The sequence below is a fragment of the Salvelinus fontinalis genome, chromosome 17, assembly GCF_029448725.1.
Source record: "Salvelinus fontinalis isolate EN_2023a chromosome 17, ASM2944872v1, whole genome shotgun sequence".
In the NCBI taxonomy this organism is placed as follows: Eukaryota; Metazoa; Chordata; class Actinopteri; order Salmoniformes; family Salmonidae; genus Salvelinus; species Salvelinus fontinalis.
The window spans coordinates 42,510,416-42,531,703 of record NC_074681.1 but is presented as its reverse complement, the minus strand read 5'-3'; the positions used below and the strand labels follow the sequence as shown (position 1 = coordinate 42,531,703).

The 21,288-nt window shown below is 41.6% G+C and overlaps 1 protein-coding gene across 3 annotated transcripts in view; it reads right to left on the bottom strand.

Moving 5' to 3' along the window:
• LOC129814435 (abl interactor 1-like) overlaps positions 1-18,951 on the bottom strand; it is a 58,377-nt gene extending 39,426 nt beyond the window's left edge. Inside the window, exons 1-2 of one of the 3 annotated variants that reach the window (XM_055867547.1) lie at positions 18,626-18,951; positions 2,298-2,465 (exon numbers count right to left, since the gene is read on the bottom strand). In XM_055867547.1, the coding sequence (XP_055723522.1) occupies positions 2,298-2,465; positions 18,626-18,742 (285 nt within the window). In that variant the 5' untranslated portion in view covers positions 18,743-18,951. Of the gene's footprint in view, positions 1-2,297; positions 2,466-12,565; positions 13,559-18,625 lie in introns of those variants that run through there. The other 2 variants (XM_055867545.1, XM_055867546.1) reach the window with 2 other exon arrangements.
• Between the last annotated feature and the right edge of the window lie 2,337 nt (positions 18,952-21,288).

Below are 21,288 nucleotides of genomic sequence, written 5' to 3'. Positions count from 1 at the left end.
CCTCCTCCACGCACTAGCTATATGGTGCGTGTCTCCAGCCCTTTACCACCAGTGCCTAAACCACGCACCAAGCCTCCTGTGTGTCCCCAGAGTCCTGTGCGTCCTGTTGCTGCTCCCCGCACTAGCCCTGAGATGCGTGTCCCCAGTCCGGTGCCACCAGTCCCGGCACCACGCACCAGGCCTACAGTGCGCCTCAGCCGGCAGGAGTCTGCCGTCTGCACAGCGATGACTGAACTGCCCGTCTGCCAAGCGCCATCTGAGCCATCCGTCTCCCCAGCGCCATCTGAGCCATCCGTCTCCCCAGCGCCATCTGAGCCATCCGTCTCCCCAGCGCCATCTGAGCCATCCGTCTCCCCAGCGCCATCTGAGCCATCCGTCTCCCCAGCGCCATCTGAGCCATCCGTCTCCCCAGCGCCATCTGAGCCATCCGTCTGCCATGAGCCTGCAAAGCCGCCCGTCTGCCATGAGCCTACTGAGCCGTCCGCCAGACAGGAGCCGCTAGAGCCGCCAGCCAGACAGGAGCCGCTAGAGCCGTCCGTCAGACAGGATCCGCCAGAGCCGCCAACCAGACAGGATCTGCCAGAGCCGCCAACCAGACAGGATCTGCCAGAGCCGCCAACCAGACAGGATCTGCCAGAGCCGCCAACCAGACAGGATCAGCCAGATCAGTCAGCCAGCCATGAGCAGCCAGATCCGTCAGCCAGCCATGAGCAGCCAGATCCGTCAGCCAGCCATGAGCAGCCAGATCCGTCAGCCAGCCATGAGCAGCCAGATCCGTCAGCCAGCCATGAGCAGCCAGATCCGTCAGCTAGCCATGAGCAGCCAGATCCGTCAGCTAGCCATGAGCAGCCAGATCCGTCAGCCAGCCATGAGCAGCCAGATCCGTCAGCCAGCCATGAGCAGCCAGATCCGTCAGCCAGCCATGAGCAGCCAGATCCGTCAGCCAGCCATGAGCAGCCAGATCCGTCAGCCAGCCATGAGCAGCCAGATCCGTCAGCCAGCCATGAGCAGCCAGATCCGTCAGCTAGCCATGAGCAGCCAGATCCGTCAGCTAGCCATGAGCAGCCAGATCCGTCAGCTAGCCATGAGCAGCCAGATCCGTCAGCTAGCCATGAGCAGCCAGATCCGTCAGCTAGCCATGGGCCGTCCCTCAGTCCGGAGCTGCAGTCCCTCAGCCTGGTACTGCCCCTTACCCTGGTACTGCCCCTTACCCTGGTACTGGCCCTTTGTTCGGAGCTGCCCCTGACCCTGGTACTGCCCCTTACCCTGGTACTGCCCCTTAGTCCGGAACTGCCCCTTAATGCAGTGTGGTTAATGTGGAGGGGGGTCTTTTGGAGGAAGCTAAGGAGGCGGTTAGGGACTGTGGTGACGTGGGGACCACGACCAGAGCCGGAGCCGCCACCGTGGAAGGAAGCCCACCCAGACCCTCCCCTAGACTGGTTTATGGTGCGCCCGGAGTTCGCACCTTAAGGGGGGGGTTATGTCACGCCCTGGCCTTAGTATTCTTTGTTTTCTTTATTATTTTAGTTAGGTCAGGGTGTGACATGGGGAATGTTTGTGTTTGTTGGTTTTGGGTGTTTCTATGGTAAAGGGGTTATTGGGTGTAGTATATGGGTTTGTGTTGAGTTCAGATGTCTAGCGTTGTCTATGTATGTTTAGTTATCTAGGAGAGTCTATGGTTACCTGAATGAGTTCCCAATTAGAGACAGCTGATTTCGGTTGTCTCTGATTGGGAGCCTTATTTAGGGTAGCCATAGGCTCTCATTGGTGGTGAGTAATTGTCTATGTCAGAACGTTTGTAGCCTGTGTGTGTAGTGCACAACGTTATTTAGCTTCACGGTCGTTTGTTGTTTTGTATAGTTTGTTAAAGTGTGTCGTGTTTATTTTCGTCATCTTTTAAAAATAAAAGAAGATGGCTTACTTTCCAAAAGCTGCGTTTTGGTCCATCAATCCGCCACACGATCGTGACATGCGGTGCATATTAATGGTATAAACATTGTTCTATTTATCGGAGATTGCTGAGCCAATGGATTTAGTTGAAGTGAGTCCCTAAGAATTTATAACGTTCTATATGGATTCTGTGAAGATATGAAAATATGATGAATTGTATGTGTGTAGAATCGATTACTAGAGATTTGATGAAGTAATACTGGGAATATAAAGAGATGCAACTTAAACAACCCATACGTAGACGTACGAAGGTTTTGAGTTGGTCCCTTTAAGCATAAATTCAGAATATTTGTTGCGATATGGATTTATTTCCATAACGCCCAGCTCTAATGTTTATCTCTCCTGACCTGAGAGATGTGGTTGATGGAGGACTCCATCCGGCGCAGCTGCGAGGCCTGGATGTCCAGCAGCTGCAGCACGTTGTTGGCTAAGGCATTGATCTGGTAGGCAACGCTCGCCAGAGACTGGGTGGTGTAGGCTTTGGTCTCCTCCAGAGCTTTCCTCTTGTCCTGGGCCTAGAAGATGAGGAAGATGAAGATGACTACACAAGATCCAATGGAAATTTGACTTCCACTTCATCCCAAACCCCCCGAAAGACACATACACATACATAGGTTGGAGCAGGGGGAAAGACCATTGTATATATTGAACATTACACTGTACATTTTGTAGATTCAATTCAACAAAGCTTTTTTTGTATATGGTCATTTCCATGTAAAAGGACCCATGAGCACCAACATGTAAAGCTCATAGGACCATGTCAAATTGAGCATCAAATGAAAACTAAGCTATACATTTTTCAACCATTTTCCACCCTAATTTTTTTTTGAATAAGCGATGTTAGTTTTCTTGTTAAACAGATGGAAAAGGGGTCTTAGAAAACATCAACCAGAAAAGTCTTCCAAGGTATTATAAATACATCAAAACATAATACTGTTAAAGTAAAGATCCCTGACAACTAATATCAACACTTTATTAAGTTCAGGAGAATTTCTTCTGCCTTCTGTAAGTTTAAGAAACATTGTATTATACCTTGAAATTCCGTTACCAAAACCCCACATATCGTTAAGATATTTTCAAATGTCTCTCCCTCATGACGAGGAAGGATAGTGAAAGTGCATAGAAGTAACAAGTAAAGGTAGACCTATCAATTATTTATAGTGTTTTTACTGATATCAATTTTGTTTATGAATTATTAAGTGATTCAAACTCAAAATTCTGTTACCAAATTGGTTAACGAAATTTCGGAAAAATTTCAAACAGAATTTCTGAAACGGAATTGGCTACAATGGGAAATTATAGTAGTTACAAACCACAATTGGGTCACCTGCTACGGTCCTCCCTTCCACCGGCATGCTGTTTAGCTGATAACTCTTGTCTTTCTCTTTCTGTCGTCTGGTGGTCAAAGCAAGAGTGTGAAAAGTCTGGATAACCCTTCTCTCCCTCTCTCCAATTAATGTCACCTCTCTCGGCTCTTACTGACACCTACCCATGAGCCCTCTCTTTGTATTGACCGTAACTAGCATCCTCACCCACTGAGCCCCGACAAACAGCGGACGTCCATGGACGTTGATAAGTAGTTAAAACTTGTGAAACTTAGACAAATATGATTGGTTCAGATTTGGTTGGTCCAGACCCACCAAATCTGGTCTTGTTTGGTGGCGGAGGTCATAAAAATAATAGCCAGTGTGTAGAATAATACCCAAATATTCAAAGAAGGATATTGCATATTTCTACCTTTGTGTACCTATTTAGGATACATCACCATGAAGAAAATGACATTCATATCCATATTTATGCATTTATGTCGTACAGATCAGGGACCCATGATGAAATTCCGTTACCGCAATTATGTTACCGGGTGTAAATCCACGTCACTTTCTTTAGTTCAATAATCAAAATATATTTTTTCAAAGGCAAGGTGTCGTCTTAGCTGCCACCCCATTCCTTCTGCAGACATCTTTGAATCTTTAATTGAGAGCAGATATTTAGCAAAGTTTTTGGGAAACGTGGTCACAAAAAAACAAAGGGCGATTTTACCGAAATTCTGTTTGGAAACTTTGCATCTGCACAGATCTTCCAGTAAATGTGTTTTTGTCAAATGTTAAGTGTAAATAGTGATAAGTAGTCCATGTGCATCGAGTTGTATGGTTTGTTAAACTTTGAAATCAATAGTTTTTGTTTGTCGTACATTTTAAAAGAGAAATCTGATTCTCAGCGCAATTCCGTTAGTGGAATTTCTCATATTGCCAAAGCAGAGGAGCCTGATCCACAACAATGTTTTGCAAACCTTTCCTTGGGTACCCGCTCAGGTGTGCTAGCACTGGAATACATAAAATAAATGAAACTGGCAAGGGGTACTTGAGTAGAGGTTTGGAAAACAGAAAACTGTTGTAGATCATCAACTCTTCTGCTTTGGCATATAGCTAGTATTTGTTGCTTTATTGAATTTAATTAAAAAGTGAGAAAGCAAAATTTGGGGGATTGGACTCCCGAGTGGCACAGCAGTCTAAGGTTTGAATCCAGGCTGTATCACAACCGGCCGTGTTTCGGAGTCCCATAGGGGCGGCGCACGATTGGCCGGTGTAGGCCGTCATTTTAAATAATATATTTTTCTTAACTGACTTGCCTAGTTAAATAAAAGGTTACATTTTAAATAACGAAAATATATATATAACGGGAAAGGTGGAAGGACAGAGATATACAAAAGGAGGAGAAATAGAAGACATACAATGTAGGGGGACACAGGCAGAGTCAAATAAACGTGTGCAAAACAAATACAGAACACGAATTCGCCCAGGGGACAACATAGGAAAACAATGATAAAAGCACTTAGGTGGTGCTCTAAAAATACCTCTGCCTACACGAGGACAGGGTTTTTCTCCATATGTTCCTTGACATTTCTGATAAGGTGCAAAGCAATGCTGGCTGGGTAGAGTGGAATTCACACCGCCACTTCCGAATAGACAGGTGCACATTGGGACGCTAGCCTCCGGGAATGCTGGGACATCGGTTAAGAAGCGGGTCCCTCCCTGCTGCAAGAGCCATCTGTCTGAGCCTGCAGCCATTGCTCTACACACAGTTCCGTTGTAAGTATAGGCCTATGAAGTGCATGAAGACTACACACCACACACACCGCACACCTGGGTTCAAATACTATTTTAATTCATTTCAAATACTTTATCGGTGCTTGATTAAGCTTGCCTGGCTTAATGTACCAATAAAATAGTCCCTAAACTGCATACCCCTCCCATCTGGCATTCCAGGCAGACTAGAGCAAACGCTCGAGGTATTTGAAAGATTGGGTTCGATACAACAGACCCTGTTACAGTGGATTTGTGTAAATAGAAAATGCCCTGAGTGTACGCAATGCATCGAAGCAAGTCCACACAGTGCAGACAAAGAGATTCTGACAACACATACTGTACCCGCACAAACACAGACACTTAAAAAGCCTATGTTTTACAATGTAATCGCAGCACAAACTTGGCACCGAATTGTACATACACAACGGCAACACACACGCACGCACACGTACACATGCATGCATGTCCTCACACACACACACATGCACACATCGAGAAAGCACCTTGTATCAGTGATCGACATCTCCATATACTGTATGTCCACATTCCTCCATTCATCTGAATAAAAGTACAGTATGAACGTGTGACTTGTGACATTATGCACTGGTTAGAAATCGAACCATGGCTAAAGCCTGGTTATCATTGAAAGCAACTTGGTCGGCGCAATTAATGGGTTGAGTGAATGAATTTGGGAGAATGTCTGTCTCATCTGCATTGGTGTCTTTGTTTAAGGGGGGCACATTTAATTCAGGGTAATTGAGGACAAGTGGTACATTTTAGTGGCGGAGAGAGAAGGATAAGGTTGTGTTCACACCTTTTAAACAAAAACCAACATCCTAAAAAAAGCTACACAGTCCCAATTTTATTTTTGCAACATTTGGGATCAAGTTGTATTTAGGCTGTTGAATGCATTTCGAGTGTATAAATACTTTTCCAACAAAGCTTGAGTGTTTAGAATCCATATACAACATAACAGAAGCACTCAGTCATTATATGTACATTTTGTGGCCGTGGTGGGGTTACCTAAATTCTCAAACTGGATTTGGTAGATCCAAGATTTTTTTTATACATTAGATATTTCCATTAACCAACACAACCAGGGCACAAAATAGGTAGAGCAGTCCAAATTGAACACAGATCTTACTCAGCATACAGTACAACAGTTTTTATGGTGGAGTACTGCTCGCCCAAATGGAGAGCAGTCTGGAACCCCTGTTGCTGCTGAGCCAGAAGGGAGTTATTGCAAACTGGTATTGGAGATTGGCCTAGTAACCCAGGGGTCAAAGAGGACATTCTCTATAACATTGGATACGTGTGGAGCAGCCCTTGGCATGTACAGTAGGGACACAACCTCATGGTAGGTAATTGTATTCAAGAAGGTAAAACCACAACAAAACACTCCCTAGAGTCCCTACTGAAGTTAATAGTAATTCTAATATAAAAATCTCCTCCGGGGGACATAGTCGATTGAAACACAACACTTCTTGGTCTGAATCCATAGCACAGGGGAAATTGACAGGGAAAAAAACATCTCACTCAACATCTCTTTGACCCCCTTTCCTCTCCTCTTCATATCCTGTGTAAACAACTAATAGTTGTATCAGGGATTCTATGCATAGTTGATTGACAGTTTAATCAACCAATTGGTTTGTACAATACTCACTGTTCTATGGTGTTCATTTCTCATCAAATGTTCCACTAATTTCATGTGTTAGCAGGCGACCTGTTCAGACACTAACGCTAGCTAGCAAAAACACAAAAAGATATATATACAAATTGATACTTGGAGTTAAGGAATCAGTATAATATCGTCCACAATAATATTGAGATATGTAACTAGTGATTCCCCCCCCCCCCCCCATCACTAATGGTAGGTGGTACCTTTTGATGGAAGACACACATGATACTAACCTGGTACAACTCTTCTAATCTCCAACCCCTATATCTCTTCATTTTCAACTCCTTTACCAAGACTAACCAGTCTTTTTTCTTGGTATTTGGTAGCCTACCTTATGATGGGAGACCCACATTATACAGACCTGGTACGTTTGAACTAGTACCCCATCATCTAACGATACTTGTCAGACAGGCCTGCTGCTACTACTTGAAAAAGACTTGAAGGGCCTTACAACAAACATCAAGTCCAAACACTCACGACTCATGAGAGAAAAATCCTGTCAGTAGGATATCATGAGAAAGGGGGATTTAAAGTGGGGGCTCAGCTGTGACAAATACTGTTGCTTGTGTGTTTCCTTCCTTAATGGGATAGTTTGTGATTTTGCCAAGGATTTTCTTTGTCTCTGCGTGCAGTTTGAAGGAAGTTGCCAACTAGCATTAGCGCAACAACTGGAAGTCTATAGGGAAAGCTATTATGCTAATTTGCCTGTCATTTCGGATTATGCCATTTATCAATGGGCACTGTGTTCTTTTATGATATGGTTATAAAAGTGTTATAGCAGGCAACATGACCTGTAGTGCTCCTCAATGATGTCACTGATGACGAGCTATCCAACAGCACAGTTGGATTTATCTGGATTCTACAATATGGCATAACTGGTGCCCACAACGGGTGCCCATTAGATCTCCAAATTGCTATTCCGTTAGCGTCGGTGTCATAGCCTCAACAAAAATGGCACTCCTGAGTGCATAATCTGGCCCACACTTTTTGTTGTTTGTTTGTTCATTACTATGATACACTTCCACTGGTTCTTGGGCCCTTGTTAAGGTCAACGGCATCATAAACTTTACCCAGTACCAGGACATTTTAGATCAAAACCTGGCTGCCTCTGCCAAGAGGCTGAAACTTGGATTCAAGTGGATCTTCAATAACCCCAAGCACACATCATAAATCGACAAAGAAATGGTTAATTGACCACAAAATCAACATTTTGCAATGTCCATCTCAGTCTCTGGACTTGAAACCCATTGATTAACAAATGTTGCCCCCTATCTTTTTGAGATTGACTTTTTCTTGTTAAACAAGAATCTTTCTCTGAGCAATTGCAATTGTGAGCAATTGTATTAGTATAAAATAACGTTAGAGCATACAATATACAGGTAACTGCCAATATAATGGAAACACTTGAGTAAATTAGGGATACAAACAAACTGAACAAACTGAATTAATTCGGGGATAGGTCGAAAAGCATTAAACATTCATGGCAATTTAGCTAGCTACAGTAGCTTGCTGTTGCTAGCTAATTTGTCCTGGGATATAAACATTGGGTTGTTATTTTACCTGAAATGAACAAGGTCCTCTACTCTGACAATTAATACACAGATAAAAGTTAAACAGAGTTTGATTCTAGTAATCTCTCCTCAGGCTTCTTCTTCTTTGGATGTTATATGGCGGTTGGAAACCAACTTTAAGGCGCATTACCACCACCAACTGGACTGGAGTGTGAACCTCAGTTCATCAATCACCCACGTGGGTATATGCTCCTAAAAACTAATGAGGAGATGGGAGAGGCGGGACTTGCAGCGTGTCAAGCATCACAAATAGAACCAAGTTTTATGCTCATTGAAGCACGCAGGCAGTGTGGATGCAATGATTGAATAACATGAATGTGTGTGGTCAACATGTCAGTCACCAGGTCTCAACTCAATTGAACAATAATGGGATATTCTGGAGTGGTGCTTGAGACAGCCTTTTCCACCACCATCAACAAGACACCAAATGATATAATTTATTGTGGAAGAATGAAGTTGCATCCCTCCAATATAGTTTCAGCCCACTGTTCTGGCTCGTGGTGGACCAACGCCCTATTAAGACACTTTATGTTGGTGTTTCCATTATTTTGGCAGTTTCCTGTCGCTCTGTATTTGTATTAACTTTATACCGTTTTTAAAACATCATCTTTGTCAATGGTGCCAGTCATTTTGGAATTGACTGTATATCAGTGAGGAACCAACAAAGCCTTCTAATAATTGTTGTATTTAAAAAAATATATATATATCAATGTCTGAGAAAACTGAGGAGAAAAAAATATCAAATCAGGAATTTTCTTTGGTGATCTCTGGAGAGATACATCTGGGTAAAACTGAGTGTTTATATTTATGTCGCTTTGCGCTGTTGTTTTCCCACCCCAAAAAATGACACTTCCTGAATGTGATGTCATTGAGGGAAGGGGCTGTGTTTAAAAAGGGTACTACAAACAAACAGGGTAGAAAGTGAAATAAAGGACACAGAAAATATTAAATACAATAACAATAAATACAATCATCATTAAAAAAAGATTTTTGATTAAAGATTTTAAGTAGGATTATAAAATAATGAAGAAAGATGTTTTATATTTTGTTATTTAATGGCTTATATTTCTCATAGAAGTTGATGAATAGCACCCGGTGACATGGCAAAAACATCTGCAACCACTAAAAACAAAAAGCATAAAATGTACTTTGAGATACGTCCTAATATTTACATAATTATTTTACTTTTAGATCTGTGTGTATTGTTCTGAATTGTTAGATATTACTGCACTGTTGGGGCAAGGAACGCAAGCATTTTTGCTACACCTGCAATAACATCTGCTAAATATGTGTATGTGACCAATAAAATTTGATGTGTGTGTTTATGGTCAACTTTATATATAAAGTCTTTTGCAATCCAAATTTTCACTAAATATGAGGTGATATTTCCTGAGGACCAAAAAAGGCACCAGATGGTAGGAATGACAAATTATGTCATTGGTTGATTGAGCCTGCTCTCTGATCTAAAAATGAATGGAATCATGTTTTGTAACAATTATTGTGGGCTTTGTGTTTTTCAGATTGCACGATCACACTAGCAGCGAATAGATATGGTTGTCCTTGTTCAATAGAACCATTGGACTTGTCTCAACAATGTTCCTATCTGCCAGGACATTGCAGGATATCTAGGTTGACTCATTATCCCTGGCTTTGTGAAGACTACAGCCTGATGGGAGACCTACTTCCTTGTTCCCACCCTCAAAGGCATGCTTTTCAAAACGGGGTGGTACTAGTTTACAGGTTCACAGAAGCTATGTTACTATGCACTCCCTTTCAAAAAAAGATTGCAGCTTTGAAACTGCAGTCGATTGTGGTATTTTGGATTATTCTGCACTCTAACTGCAGTTACCGTGTTAAATTACTGCAGTAAAAAAAACTGTTATTTTGGATGCAGTAATTGCAGCATTCTGCAGTTATACTGCACTCTAACTGCAATCTTATTTCGTAAGGGCTGTCTATCCAAGATTGCTAAATAATTAGCTACAATGGCTGCTCCTGATGATTCCTCTTTCCAAAAAGAGCTGGACAACGATTGTTTTTGTTGATGTTCTTTTATATAGAGCCCTATTTATATGAACCGGAATACACTGAAGAGGAGTTGAGACAGCGAGAAAAATAATTGCGAGACCAGCAAGCAGGGGTGGCAGCCTAGACCAGCTGGACCAGGACTCAGGAGGGCAAATGACAAACGAGTAAGTTGTTTTGCTGTCGGTAGCTAGCTAGCAAAAGATGCTCTCTTTTTACACAAAGCAGTGTTGTTCAGTACAGTATAATTTGGTAATTGATTCGTCCATAACAGAGCTTGCTAGTACCACTACAATACAAGCTAGACAAGTTTAGCTAGCTAGCTGTGTATTTACTATACCTAAAATGTACTGTAGTCTAATGTTATCGCTAGCTAGCTAACTAGCTTAGCGCCTCTCATTATGAGCAAAACTGGAGAAATGTTTTGATGATGGTGGAAAGTAAAGGAATGACTTTGGTTTTATGACTCATATTAGTCTTGGAGTAACTATACCTGTGTGTTGTAGCTAGCTAAAGTGTGTCTACGAGATGTCTCATATTCTACACCATGCTGCTACAGTAGGAATACATACAGTATACAATGATTGCCCATGAATGTGCACTAGCGTTTTCGTGTTTCTCACAGACAAACCGCTTGGATACAAAGAAGTTTGTGACTCTCAAGAGGAGATGTGAAAGGTTCCATAACAACAATCTCCCCTTGTATCAAAGTGACTTCGAACACCTCATTGCACCACCAAACACACAATATGCAAGTATTTCCTATGTAGAGCTGTAGTATTTATTATAAGCTTTAGTATATTCTTTATTTTACTGTATACACTATGTCATACATTGTCATAACTGTTCCTGCACACCGCTTTGTAAACTCACCTCGGCCTCCAGAGTAAATAAACTTTGTCTTGAATACAAGCCATGTCTACTTATTTGCTATTTTGACAGACGAATCTACTGTTATATTGAAGCATGTTCACTTGCCAACAAATTTCAGTTTAAATGATATACCAACTCCCTACGTAATTTGTTTTAGCAGTAAGACTGAAGCTAGTTTATCCAAATACATTTCACGAATATCACAATGAATTGAGCCAGGAGTTGAGGTCAACACTTTATTACTTTCTGATGCAGCTGGAATCATTTAGTCACTTGTAAAAAAATAAATAAAAAAAAATTCATATAAAAACACTATATGTACAACGGCTAGCAACATCTATACCACAGTGCAGCTGAGCATAATAGGCATTTTATATTATACTACAACATCAGTCTAACTGAATATGGATGTTGTGTTGGTTGAATGTTCCAGGCACGTTCCAGAATGTTCTTCAGCTGGTGAACCTCTTCTCGTGTTGGTTAATGGCAGCTGGTTTAGCAGGCTTTGGCGAGGTGGCGATGTTGGCAGGGATGTTGGGTTTGGGGAGCTGTGAATCCTTGTAGACAACTTTCTGGCCCTTTCTGCACTCCACAGCCAGGTGGACAAGCCTCTCATACACTTTCTTCACCACCCACTACTTCAACCTCTAGTTGTGCTGTTAAGTAGACAAGCACTGCCAACAAGCGAGTAAATAGGCTAGAAAAGTCTACTAACAGCCCCTCTCCACCATGCCAGAGAATTGACTACAAGGGTGTGAAAAGTTTGAGGAGCACTTGTCTTGTAGACAGTTTAGTGTATTGGTGATTTTGTTTTCTCAAGAGGGTAGTGTACTTTCATAAATACCTTTGGCATTGTTTCTAAGTCAGATGATGTTGAGCTTAAGCTTATTCCAGGCTGAAAGCTTTCATCCAATGGGTCTACAGGCGCTGTACTACTAAAGCTAGTGTCAAATTCCTCGTTATCAACAGGATTAGTCTGTAGGACACACAGTAGTGAGTGATAAGCCAACATTTTACTACTTCCCCCCCCATCAACACATGCTCAAACAAGGTACTATATCCACTCAGCCACCCCCCTCATGTCAATAGATCATGCATACTAACCTTCACATACAGTACCCAACCTAGTCAGTCACCCACACCATCCCCTCCTTACTAATACCTAATTTCCTCCAATTTAGACTTCAAGCCTTGCATGAGTAATCAACTAAGCCTCCATAATACAGAGAAAACCACAGTAGAAGTTGTAGCCTACTTGTAAACACACCAACTATGACAACAAGATACAGACCATGCTAATCCCTAGCTCCAATATATTTGCTAATGCATAGAGTCATTGAAATATTTAGTAGATTTGAGTAAGATTTTTCAAGGTGACTTACATTATTTCCTGGTGCTGAGCTTGATGCCTATGCAGGTGTTGATGGGATCGGACTCTAAATAGAACAAAGTCACATTAGCCTCTGCGGTAGTTAGATAGCCAACTAACGGTGTCTAGCCAGCGTATTATGAAAGCTAGCAAGCTAGATTGTGGTTTAGATACAGTGCCTTCAGAAAGTATTCATATTGTTGTGTTACAAATTGGAATTAAAATGGATTTAATTGTCATTTTTTTGTCAACAATCTACACAAAATACTCTGCGATGTCAAAGTGGAAGAAAAATTCTACTGTGTAAAAAATATATAATCAAAAAAAAAAGTGCTATATTTTGATTACATAAGTATTCACACCCCCTGAGTAAATACATGTTAGAATCACCTTTGGCAGCAATTACAGCTGTGAGCCTTTCTGGGTAAATTCTTGAACAGTTTTCCACACCTGGATTGTGCAAAATATGTATATTATTCTTTACCCATAACATGATGCAGCCACCACTATGCTTGAAATGTGGTACTCAGTAATGTGTTGTATTGGATTTGCTCCAAACATAACACTTTGTATTCAGGACAAAAAGTTAATTGCTTTGCCACATTTCTTGCAGTATTACTTTTGTGCCTTGTTGCAAACAGGATGGATGTTTTAGAATGTTTGTATTCTGTACAGGATTCCTTCTTTTCACTCTGTCATTTAGGTTAGTACTGTGGAGTAACTACAATGTTGTTGATCCAACCTCAGTTTTCTTCTATCACAGCCATTAAACTCTGTAACCATTTTAAACTCACCATTTGTAAGGACAGATGTTGGACAGAGAAGCAAGTACAGGGAGTGAACATTTAATAAATAACTGACAAGAAACAAACAAGGACAGCCTCTGAACAGGGGAAACATAACGACAATATGCCGACACGGAAAACAAAATGAGGAACAGACAGATATAGAAGGGGCAATGAACAAAGGCAAGGAGAGTCAATGAGTCAATATTGCACTGATATGGTGACAAGTGTGCGTAATGATGGGCAGCCTGGCGCGGGTGAGAGCAGAGTGACAGTACCCCCCCCCCCCCTCCCACAGGGGCGCCAACCGGCGTCCCACCCGGGCGAGTCTGATGGGCCGGCCGAGACATGGGAGTCGGACGAGGCGGTTGAGGCATGGGAGCCCAACGAGCCGAAGCCTGATGTGTTGGCTGAGGCATGACATGGGGTGGGAGCCTGCTGAGCCAACCGAGACAAGGAAACCTTTCGAACCAGCTAAGGCGTGGAAGCCCGACGAGCCAGCTGAGGCACCCCTGATTCCTTCGGCAGTGGCACCCGAAGTCATCAACAAAGCAAAAAACTCCATGATGCTTCAAATTGTGGTGACAGCATTCTGTTAGGACAGATGCTGGGAGACGAGAAGCAAGTACAGGGAGTGAACATTTAATAAATAACTGACAAGAAACAAACAAGGACAGCGTCTGAACAGGGGAAACATAACGGCAATATGCCGACACGGGAAACAAACTGAGGAACAGACGGATATAGAAGGAGTAATCAACAAAGTGAAGGAGTCCAGGGGAGTCCAATATTGCGCTGATGCACGTAATGATGGTGACAGGTGTGCGTAATGATGGGCAGCCTGGCGTCCTCGAGCACCAGGGAGGTGGAGCGGGAGCAGGCGTGACACCATTGGCCTCATGGTGAAATCTTTGAGCAGTTTCCTTCCTATTCACTGTCTTCTTTTTTTATTTGTATCCATCTACCAATAGTTGCCCTACTTTGAGAGGCATTGGAAAACCTCTGTGGTCTTTGTGGTTGAATCTGTGTTGGAATTTCACTAATCAGCATGAGAGACCTTACAGGTAGTCATTCAAAAATATTGTTAAACCCTATTATTGCACAGAGTCCATGCAACTTATGTGATTTGTTTGTACTCCTGAACTTGCTTGCCATAACAAAGCGGTTGAATACTTATTAACTTACGACATTTCAGCTTTTAATTTCTTATTATTTTGTAAAAATGATTTTTTTTTTAAATCATAAATCCACTTTGACATTTTAGAGTACTGTGTGTAGGCCAGTGAAAACATATCTACATTTATTCCATTTTAAATTTAGGCTGTAACACAACAAAACCAAGGGGTGTGAATACTTTCTGAAGGCACTGAAAATAAATGTAGTTTTCTAGCTAGTTAGCTAGGTAGCGTTAGCTACGTTACCTCAGCTTGACTTCTTTTCTGCTGCTCTGATGTTGGCTGATCGGATGCCTTCCTCTTTGAAGTGAAAGGGAAAATCGATGGAACAGCATCACCTTTCAATGTTCGACGACATGGCAACCCCATCAGTTGAGAATTCAGTTCCTTTTCAAAATCCTCTGTCTGAAAGTGCTGGCTACAAACACTTTGATATTTCTCCCATAACTGGATACACCTCCACCGGGCAGTACTATGTCCTGAAATCGCTATGAATTCTGGATAATGTGCTTTGCTTACAACCAGGAAATGTAGCAGACCCATTTCTACTGGGGCACTCATATTTACGTGTAGTGAGAAAATTCAACATTTTTATGACACATATGATATGTTAATAACATATTAACGGACATATATAGTGAAATAGAATAGCAGTGAAATATACCGTTAAGTATTTTTTTGTTGTGGTGGGGACAGTAACATTAGAACTTTTAACAAAATGATACTTTAATTAACTCTTTAGGACCCATAGTGGCCGTCTACGGCCTTTCTTTAAATTACTATAGCGGCCGCGAACGGCCATGTTTTTCTAACAATAATATCGGTGTCAATATCGCAAAATGAACTTGCTAACAACCTGTTGTCGTACTCTCGTGGCTGTTGGGTATGCTGTCATTTGACATTTCAAAGTTTTTTTGACTTCATTACTCAAAATGACGCCGCCGAAGCGAACACAACTTTTCACTGTGAAAGAGGCTGTATCTATATCGGTCGGTGATATGGATTCGGACACGTCTTTGCACTTTGAAAAGTGATGATGTCGAGGTGAGTGAAATAAGTCAACAGCAGATATATGTTTGGTGTTGTCTATGTTTGATGCTGTGAAAGTTGGGGAATAGCTCTCAGATTAGTAAGTCCTGTCATGTCATGATAACTTGGTTGGTACAGGCAAGCACATCAGCGGTGGAGCTCGAATAATTGCTCTGTCTCTTGGAAATGCTTGCAGTGTTTAGCTGTATATAGTCAGATAACTAGTTGGTTGTTTTGTCTTGTTTGTACCAATGTAATTCATATGGAAATGGCTTGCTTTAACTAGCTAGCTAACTAGTTAGTCTGTCAGGGAAGAAAAGTTGTGTGTAGCGGTAAATTTGGGCTGCGCTGAAGCATCAACCTCAACTGTCACTTTCACCAGCTAGCCATACAGACAACCAGTTAAATAGCTAGCCATACAGACAACCAGTTAAATAGCTAGCCATACAGACAACTAGTTAAATAGCTTCCGAAATGAAGGCTAGAGTCATTTGTGATTAACTGTTGGGCTTTTGTTATGGTTTGTTATGTTTGCTAGGTGCAGATATTCGTAGGATATATAGTGCATTTGGAAAGTATTCAGACCCACCTTTTCCACATTTTGTTACATTACAGCCTTATTCTAAAATTGATACAATTGTTTTTGCTTAGTCCGTATGGGATATTGTGTGTATATTAATGAGGGGGGGGGGGGGGGGGGGGGGACGACGACAATTTGATCAATTTTAGAATAAGGCTGTAACGTAACAAAATGTGTAAAATGTCAAGGGGTCTGAATACTTTCCGAAAGCAGTGTACATTGCCTAGTATTCCTATTATTAGACAGCTTAGCTGTCCTGTTAGGGTAGTAGATGCCTGTGCATTGGAGCTCATATGATGAGTTAGATATTTATTTACATAGCCAGCTAGCAAGTTGGGTGTTTTGTCCTGTTTCTACCGATGCATTTCATTTGAAAACTGTCCCTGCCTCGTAACTAATCAGCTAGCATTGGCTAACTCTGTAGTTAGTCTGTCAGGCAAGAAAGTTGATTGGAGGAGAGAGAGAGTGTGTGTAACTATCACACAATTTATTATGGAAACCCTTTATTAGGAAGAGTATATGTGTATGGTTGAGAAAAAGAGAGAGGAAGAAAGAGAGACAGTGCGAGAGGGAGAGAGAAAGATTATGTTCCTGACCACAATTGTATCCTATTTGTTGCTCCTCTCCTCTCCTCTCCCTCTGTTAATGTAAGTCAATGGAAGAGAAGGAAGTGATGTGGAGAGTCAGGGCAAAGCAGCAAAAGGCAGGGAGGAAGAGGAGTTAGAGATGATTGGAGGGATAGAGATGTTGAGCCGTTGCCTGGCTATTAGTAAATCCTCTTAGATGTAAAACCTGCATGGTTCTGGTACCTGTTCCGACTGACATTTTCATTTATAAATCGATCTTTGGACACAGTCGATAAAAATAGCTTGCCTTGAGCTATACTCCTAGGTCAGGCGGAAACAATACATTTCCTGAGCCAGTGTAATGTAGGATGTGAAATCTGAAACCACTTGAAGCTGGTATGTCCCATCCAGGATTTAATTTGCTCTTCCGACTGTCGATCCACTCCTGGCTGAACCCTACATCACAGCCACTGACATCACACATGCCTGTAATCTTTACATCATAGTGCAGCAGGAGAGCGTGGTTTCATCACGGTACCCCATACAGAGGTCGATGTATAGCCACTAATCTGAAATCATTCATAGATTTTAAACAAAAAACACTTCCTGTGTCCTAGACAGACACGGTTAATATGATATGAAAGGCGCTTTCCTAACGAATTCAGAAAGCCAAGCTAGAGCTGTGAGACGTTCACGTCGATGGGACAGACGTTTTGATCAATAGAGACCTTTAGAAAACATGCACATTTTCTCTAACACTAAACATACAAATTGGTATTTTACATTTATAAGGAAGATGAAATCGTATAGTTAGTCGTTTTATAATTTGATTATACTATATTTAGAAAGCATACAAGTCATTTCAAGCCTTATTCATACAGTTTTGTCGAATAGGAAATACATCAAATATTTCATATTTGTATCATATTTGTACAGTGACAACAGCTCACACCGTTTCATTAGACCACTACTGGGGCGCAATTCAACTATTCGAATTATGTGAAAGACGGAGGATGAAACAAATGCACAGGACTACGCTTTATATATCAATCTGGAATGACAGGTAGCCTACGACAATCCAGTCCCCTCTTTCGGGTAATAACAATTCAGGCTGCCTCAACCAAGTCGGGCAATACATTTGATAAATGGTAGTTTATCCACACACACGTCGCTTGCACAGAAACCTATCCATGGGCAATACACTGCTATACCACTATGCCTACCAATTTCTAACTAATGTTAAGCTAGGCACACTGTCGGTAAAAAAAACAAAAAAACAGAAAGACCAGTCACGCATTTATTACATGCATGATACAGAATGATGGGAACTGCTTTGCTGGATCTACCGTGATGCTCTCAAAGGCATATAGTACATTGATGGAAACTGCAGTAGAGCGACCATTATTGCCCTAGTAACACCATTCGGTGACCAACGATGCCAATAGACAGTAAGCCTACAAGGAGCCTATAACGAAGAAACGATTCAAACCATTTGACCTATTCGATATCCTAGGTTTGGAAAGCGAGAAAAAAAAATGTTTGCCCTGGCTACAATTGTAATAGCATTGCCTAGGCTACAGTTCTATCCTACCTATCAAAGAGAACGACACACCCTTTGAATAGTCTTCAGCAGCTTTGTAAATGCTTATCAAATAGCTGGTTTAGAATGGTCATAAGAGTAGGCAACCATCCGAACACGGCTGTTATAGGAGAATAGAGTCCGCGGCTGTAACCACAGTTTCAGCATATAAATGATGAGGTAGGCTTTTTTTTTTTGCATTGCCAAAGCCTGTTTAAATAAGAGTTAAATATCCATGTTTAGCGGTCATTGGTCTCAGAGCCACATTTCCTGTCCCCGGTTTCACAGTTCTATAACATTACTAATCCGACGAATTCCGCATATAATTCAACATTTTATCAGCGATGTAGTTTCCTTACCTGTACATAATTGTTTTCACAGTATTCTGCAACCCTCGACAGATTTTGGTAGCTTTCGACGAGCGCTCGTTTACCGGCTGGAATTTCTTCCTCTAGCAACATTTGTAGCTCTGCCATCTTACATCCCTCTGCATTTCCTTTCTTTCTTTCTCTTTTCAATGAGGCAAAACGTTGTGGCTTTCCGTGTGGTGAGATAGTGGGCTCTCCGCCTGGTATTGTGAGATTTCTGGCCTCGATTTTATAACTGTCCCCAAAATTATACGCGCTCTGGGGCTCGTTGTTAAATGTGATTGGTTCAAATACTGCATCGATTAGTTGTTGACCAATTGAATTTCATTGCGATATTCGCTCATGAACCTAAACCCAAAAGTGATGAAGGGTGATGTACATTCCGGTCTAGTGATACAAAGTAGCCTATCCAGTGTTCCATCGATGGCACGCAGCTTTTGTTGCATTCTATATTCTACATTGTAACATTTTGTCCTTGTGCGTGTGTATCAAAAATATATGCTTTTTTTTAAGGTAAGCAAAAGTGAGTTGTTCCAGTCAGCCACAGATTATCCGTTATATTGAACAGAGATACTCAAGTGGCAGCTCTAACAATGAATATACGTTTCTTTAAAAATGGAGGGCAGTCGGAAGGAGGCAAGAGCAGGTGGGACCATTCTAGCCAATGAGAGGGCAGAGACGCGTGTTAACAACAGGCCCAACTCAGATATTAAGTGTTTTTTCTCAAAGTTGCCGGTATGGCACGTGTCCTATATAAGTACACTCGTAACAACCTAAGCATTGCGACACTTCTATACGATCAAATAAGACATTCAATATTTTGTTGACCAAATAGACTCTCTCATTGACCTCCATACAAAACCCATCGCTTTGTGAGCTAAAAAAAGAGACAAAACGCCATCTGCTGGAGAATACAGATTTTGGGCCCAGTTATCCCTTTCGCCTCTTTCTCTCAGCACTACATCTCACATATGAAATCCCCCATGAAGAGCATTATGAGCCTTGTAGAAAAGACACTAGGCCTACAACTCCCTAGCAGCTTTTGGGATTATATGTTTTGTTTGACCGAATTTGAGAGGTCGGTATCAGACTGTCGGCATAGGGCTATATGCAGACAGCAGAGGGCTTAATCCATCCAAACATGCATAGGGTCAATTCACCTTCTATCGACTTGGTTCTCTTTTTACATTCACTCATTTATTAACATTTAATGTTGAGAATGTTTGCAACAACTGAATAGCCTAAAGCGGAAACGATATCTAACAATCCTATTAGATAAAGCATGTAGCCTACCCATTTAATACCTAGTTGAAATGCGAGGGTATTGAATAGGCCTATTGATTTCAATGACACATTATGAAAGCCTGTTGATTTAATACCATTTAAACATTGACATTATTGCTGTCATGTAACTTTGTTGTCACAGAGGTGACTGAATGTTAAATCTGCGCCTGTCCTCCTGGTTGTGACAAAGTCATGGAGCACACCAACGAAGACGAGCTCCGACCCGGTTTGATGCCGCAGTGCAAGTGATGCGGAGTTTACCCGCAGATTGTAGGCTAATTACCCATTAATAACTATACTAGCCTATACAGTAAATCAGGAAATGAATTGTGGGCTACGTGCTACAACTGAGTAGCCTATTTAGCAGTAATGTTAGCTTGTTTAGCCTATGTCTGAATGAGCACCATTAGACTGCTCACTCTGTTGTATTTAGTCATTTAAAGCTCAGACACACCGTTAAGATTGTCAAACGTTTGCCTGCCGACAGCACTTAGCACCTCTGAAAAGTGTCGGCAGTCAATCTCTTTTGTGTTCACACCACAAAGACCTTGGAAGTCGTCAGCCACTCAGCCTTGTTAAAACACTCCAAACCAGAAGGTGGCAGTAGCATTGTTTGGCAATGCATATCCATGCGTGTTGCTTACGGTCTAGATTCCAAGCTGTCTGCACAAATTGAACAATGAGACAGATATTTCAACAGATGTATAAATGTGAAGCATCCGGTTGGCGTTTCCGCTCACTACCAAATATGGTGATGAGAGGAAGCCCAGTGGACTGCAGTGGAGAAGATGGAGTGAGATTTTGGCCGACATTTTCTTATCTATGAAGCATTTGATCTCCATACAGTTTTCTGATTCCAAACCTAGAATCTGTAACAAAGAGTGGACTGCATTTTGTAGATGTTACCCTTTTTCAAAGTTTCAAAAAATTGCATCGTTTAGGAGTGCAAGGGCGAATTGCGTTATTGTACAATAAGGGGATAGCTGCATCGCAATATGGCGACCGGAGTATGGGCTAGTGAGTGTGCTGTAGGTGTGTCGAAAGCGCTCTGCTATAGGTTAGACTTTTTACATTGAACTGCGTTTTTTTTCTTCTGTTTCTTTCATGCAACTACCATACGTTGAGCTACCGTACCGCAAGAGTTTTGAATTCTGTTTTAAAGCCAGAGGATGAGTCGTATTTCACAGAGTTTTTTGTTGTTGTTATAAAACTGTTGATTGTTCGTTAATTTTTTGATAAAAAATATTGAATATGAATGTACTGTTGCTTAATGCATTGTATACATATGCTTACTGTGACTGTCACCCTGATCAATCAATCAATCAAATGTATTTATAAAGCTCTTTTTACATTAGCCGATGTCACAAAGT